Below are 5,066 nucleotides of genomic sequence, written 5' to 3'. Positions count from 1 at the left end.
GTTTATTTTTATAGAAGTCATGTAGCTGGTGACTGGTATTTTCAAGTTCTAAACGCAGAAGTTATTTTGCTGGTTTTCATTTGTGTCTCTCACCTTCTGCTTTCTGCCCTCCAGTCCCAAAGACTCAGACATTCTGTGATTAATGCTTTTTGAAAAGAGTTTGGAAAATAAATTTCAGTTCAGTTTTGTGGTGCAAATCACTCAGCCTTTGGGGGGTTCATAATGTCTTGGTTAATAAGGATTCTGGTGATTCAACTCAGAGGTCTGTGTGAAGTGGAGAAAAAAAAAGGCAGAACAATTCAGCCAAGATGTATTTAATTTTTAAAACAACCATTATGTTCTGTGCTTAAATTTTGAGTTCCTTTTTTATATTTCTTAAGAGATAATGAATAGCTTCAATTTGAGAGTGTGAGCATCCTGGAAAAATACAGAACGACAAAATCTCATTTTATATTTATTAATTTTTCAGCAAGTCCACTCTTCTCCCATTGATGAGACTAAGTAGGTTTTTTGAACTGGCATTGGTCAACATTATTACCAACTTTGTGATGAATAATATCCTTCTTGCATATCAAACGTTCAGCCTCCCACACATGCTTAATTCGTTTTATTCTCAAACGCTTGGCCTTGTAAGTGATTGCTGTGATTCAGTTTTGAATGAAAGAATTGCCCAGTTGCAGCCTGCGATAATTATTGTATAAGGCTTAGATTGTTTTTTACAAACGAGAGCAAATTCTCCATCAGTGATGAAGATAATGGGTAGCAGGTCTTTAATCTCTCCTCACCAGCTCTCACCACACCTCCCTCACTTCACACTCCACAGACATGAGGATAATCCTCCTACGGCTTTTCCTGGAGTTGAAACTTCATGTTGCATGTAACTACATGGTGATAGCTGCTGGCCAGATCTTTCTTACATGCCAACGAAGGGATGATTTGTTGATCTCATTTAACAAGGTGGTAGAATTGTGTGGAGTTTCTTCACTATTGCAACTTACAGTCAGTCAAAATGATGTGTCTAAATGGTTGCAACTAAAAATAGAATGCACATGGGTGTTAGTAGCTTTTCTCACTCTGCGGTGGATAGTGTAAGACACCAGTCTTAGCTGTTACCTAGAGAGCCTGCCTGCCCTTTTGCAGGTGTCAAATAGCAATCTGTTGAGTAGGTCCCTAAGATTTAATTACTGAATGAAATAATTGATATGGGGTACTTTGTGAGTGGAAGAAGACTACTTATGTAGTCTTCCATGTAGACTATCTATGTAGAGTTTGTGAATCCTGTTTTTTTTTTTTTTCAAAAGGTCTTACAACTTAGACCTGCAAACTCAGTTCACTTCTCTGCTGTTGCTGAACAATTAGTTGCAAGTCTTTGCTGTTATAGATAATTGTAATTTCAAATTGTGGCTCCAAGCTATGGATGGCTCTCTGTCTTTTCCTGCTTGCTTTGTAGTAACCTTGCATTTCATTCTAATGAAGGAAAAATTGTCAAAGGTGTATAAATGAAACAACACATGAAGTACAAGGACAGCAGTGCTTTTAGCTTACTATTTAAAAGTTTTATTTATTTTTTGTTATTGAGAAACTGGAAGAGAAATGAAGACTATATTCTTTGTAGTATCATTAATGGAACATCGATCGCTTGGTTCTTTTTAGAACTTTTTGCTGGAACTTTAATGAAGGCATCTCATCATATTTAAATATGCCCAGTGCAGGTTGGTAGTCATGGCTCTGTCTTACTTGAATCTCAACTTAGTCAAATATAAACTGCGTGATCTTGGAAAGCCATTCAACCTCCCTGAACATTAGCTCCTTTGCGTGACATGATACCTGCTCCATAGGGTTGCTGGAAGCATTTAATGTGATGGAGCATGGAAAGCCTCTAACTCGCTGCCTGGAGGAGGGTCATGTGCACAAAAAAATGTTAATCTCCTTTTCTCCTAAAAATGATGGAAGAGATTTTCTAAGATCCTTTTATTTGCAATTTTCAACTTTCAGTGGAAAAGAGGAATCAGGACAGAGTAATGATATACAAAAATCTCTACCATCTCAGAAATGTGGCAGTGGGTCCTGCAAACCAAACTTCTGTGTAACCTTACTACTGACTCTCCTTTTTGCTCTGTCACTCGATTAATTTGCATGATTAAGTACTTTTCCATCGCAGGCAATGAATTCATAGCTGGTAGAAGCCTGTAAACCACTCATCTATTTAAAACAAGGAAGCCAGCCCCTGTGACCAGGGACTCTGACCTTCAAACACTAACTGGGACATTCCCCAAAGTGGGAAGAGCATAGTAATAACATTGTGGAAAGTCGTCATCTTGTTAATTTCTCCCTTGGCCTGAAAACACGCTGCGAGTCACTGGGAGAATTGGTCTGATCCCTGGGAATTATAATACAGCTCACAGCACAGCACTGTCTTATTTGGGTGTGTTACTGGCTTCCAATTAGAAACTTGGGGAGCTTCCGACATGGCTTTAGAGTAATGAGTAGCGATGGATGAAGCCTCTTGCAAAGGGACTTCTAATGAGTCCTAACATAAAGCTGTTTACTTTGTGGATGTCTAAAACATAGCCTATCTGTAGCCCTCAAAACTACGTAAATCCTTGATTGTCCCTCTCTCCTATCGCCACCCCCCCCATGCCCCATAAGCCAGTTTACAACACAAGTTGGGTCTTACAGCTGTTTTGATATAGAAATAGCCCTGACCCCTTAAGCTATGACAGTGAGCTATGTTAAAGTGACTTATTTTGCCAGAGGCAGAATGGTTGTGAACAGGTAGGTGGAGAGGATCGGCCTTTTAGGTGTTCAGAATTGACTGTCTTGTAGGGAGACGAGATAAAGGAGAATGATATCCTTATATGGTTTCCCCAGGAATAAAAAAGAATAATTAAATATTATAGGGCACTGTTCACACATTCATCCATTACCAAATACTAAGTGCCTGCTTGTTTACGTGCTCCTCCCCATATCCCTGATGTAGAAAATCCCTTCAAGAGCCTTTCGTTTGTCCACAATAAGAATGCATGCTATCTATATGTGTCTGTGCAGAAAAAAAAAAAATCTTTTGGGTATATTGAGCATCTTGGGAAAAAGACACTGTACCCTTTTAAATTAACATTCTAATAATTTTAAAATTTAAGCCTGTTTCACTGGCATATTAATGAGTCTTATGAGTCACTCTTATCCATTGTTATTAGACTAAAAATTTTAGGAATAAAGCTCATTCGATTTATTTAGAAAGGGACTTGGCTAAAAACACAGACCCACTTAATTAGCTTCTAATTTGTTTTGCTGCTTGAACATAATAGGTGAGTCCCACTGCCCTCTACCCTTCCTGGATGTGTCTTGCTCTGGTCACTTGATTTATCTTCTGAGCCAGCTCATACTCTAAATCTAGGTCCTTGTGTCCTTTTTCCTGACAGGTGTTCTCATGGTGACCTTGAAGCATATTCAAGGAGGTTCCATGTCTATTAGAAGCCCCGTTAGCTATGGAAGAGTGGCTGATTAAGTTATACTTAAAACATATTACGTGCCAACAACAAACCAAACAGGGCGTGGGTTTGTAGCGAGTCCTGGCTGGAAGAGAGAGAGTGTGTGATGGTAGGATGGTGGCATGTTTGGTGTTACCATCAGATCGCCACTCATTGTATCCAAGCGAGATGAATAAGGGACAAAGTGTGGGCTGGGATGACCTGTAGCTTTGAAGCTGTCAAGTAACCTTCTTAATCCTGAGACCGAGTGCAGTACAGAAGCCTTATGATTTAGTTACCAAACTACTAAACTGTCTTTATGAGGATGAAGGCTTCTCAAGACACAATTAACCTAGAGATTCACAAGATGTTCTAAAGCATGCTGGTCTGAGCCAAAGAGGCCAGGCCGACCAGGGTGGGAGCCCCACCCACCTGCAGGGATATATAAAAGCTCAGGACCTGAAGGGACATTCACAATTCAGGAGCTAGCTTCAGCAAGTTACCCACTGCTCTCTCTCTCTGGCACCATGTCCTTCAACTGTTCCCCAAGGAACTGCTCTTCCAGGCCGATTGGAGGACACTGCACTGTCCCAGTAGCTCCAGCTGCCACAGCTTCTACCCATGATGCTGACTGCCTGAGTGGCATCTATTTGCCCAGTTCCTTCCACACTGGCTCCTGGCTCCTGGACCACTGTCAGGGGACTACCTGTGAGTCTGCTGTTTGCCAGCCAACCTGTTACCAGCCAAATTCCTGCAGCTCCAGCTCTGGACAGGTGACCTGCTCTCGACAAACCACCTGTGTCTCCAATCCCTGCTCAACTACCTATAGCCGACCACTCACCTTTGTCTCCAGGGGCTGTCAGCCCGTGGGTGGCATCTCTACTGTGTGCCAACCAGTGGGAGGAGTCTCCACTGTCTGCCAACCAGCCTGCGGGGTCTCCAGGACATACCAGCGGTCCTGCATGTCCAGCTGTCGAAGAACTTGCTAAGTGTGTAGGAGCCAGTGAGCGAATCAAGACTCCAGGACCTGCCAGCGGTGTTTCCAGGCTCGTCCAGCATGCTGCCTGTCCCTGAACAACTCTTCATTGCTGACCACTGTTCTGACTGCCTCACTGCTTGGCTGCTAGCTCTGAATAAGCTGCCTTTGGCAATCTATGATTTTTCTGGCTAGCACCAAGCTTATTTTAAGGGTTGATCACTGGTGGCGCATATGCCTCTGGATGTTTCCAGAAGCTTTACTCCCCATATCCCAGTCTCTGGTGGTTTTAACATGTTTTGACCTTGCTGCTGTGTCTTCTGGCTTCTGCTTCTGTGCCTCTGAGGAAGGGAACTTGTCTCGCTCTGTATTTTCTCAATAAACCTGCTTACTTGGCATTGCAAATGTACGTCTCAATAGAGTTCTTTATTTGCCAGGGTTTTCGCTGTCTATGAATCATCCTTGCGAATCAGAATTTGACTTTCTTTTCTGAGCATAGAGTATGGGTTCAGTCATTGTATTTCATGACAAGCAAAGGAATAAATGATATTTTACCTGGTAGGAGAGTCTTTGGACATGTAGTGATAGAGAGTGATGGGTCCTCTACATTTACTCTGGAT

At 42.0% G+C, this 5,066-nt stretch overlaps 1 protein-coding gene across 1 annotated transcript; it reads left to right on the top strand.

The window, feature by feature from the left end:
* Positions 1 to 3,931: 3,931 nt before the first annotated feature.
* Positions 3,932 to 4,851, top strand: LOC129502083 (keratin-associated protein 11-1). Its single transcript, XM_055313510.1, has one exon. The coding sequence runs from the start codon at positions 3,998 to 4,000 to the stop codon at positions 4,457 to 4,459; it is 462 nt and encodes a 153-aa protein (XP_055169485.1). The 5' UTR covers positions 3,932 to 3,997; the 3' UTR covers positions 4,460 to 4,851.
* Positions 4,852 to 5,066: the final 215 nt, after the last annotated feature.

The sequence above is a fragment of the Nyctereutes procyonoides genome, unplaced genomic scaffold (genome assembly GCF_905146905.1).
Source record: "Nyctereutes procyonoides isolate TBG_1078 unplaced genomic scaffold, NYPRO_anot_genome, whole genome shotgun sequence".
Lineage (NCBI taxonomy): Eukaryota > Metazoa > Chordata > Mammalia > Carnivora > Canidae > Nyctereutes > Nyctereutes procyonoides.
This window is presented reverse-complemented; position numbering and strand designations above follow the sequence as displayed.

Bases quoted from the DNA above. Each gene is read 5' to 3' on its own strand.
- LOC129502083 (XM_055313510.1), top strand. From the start codon at position 3,998: ATGTCCTTCAACTGTTCCCCAAGGAACTGCTCTTCCAGGCCGATTGGA.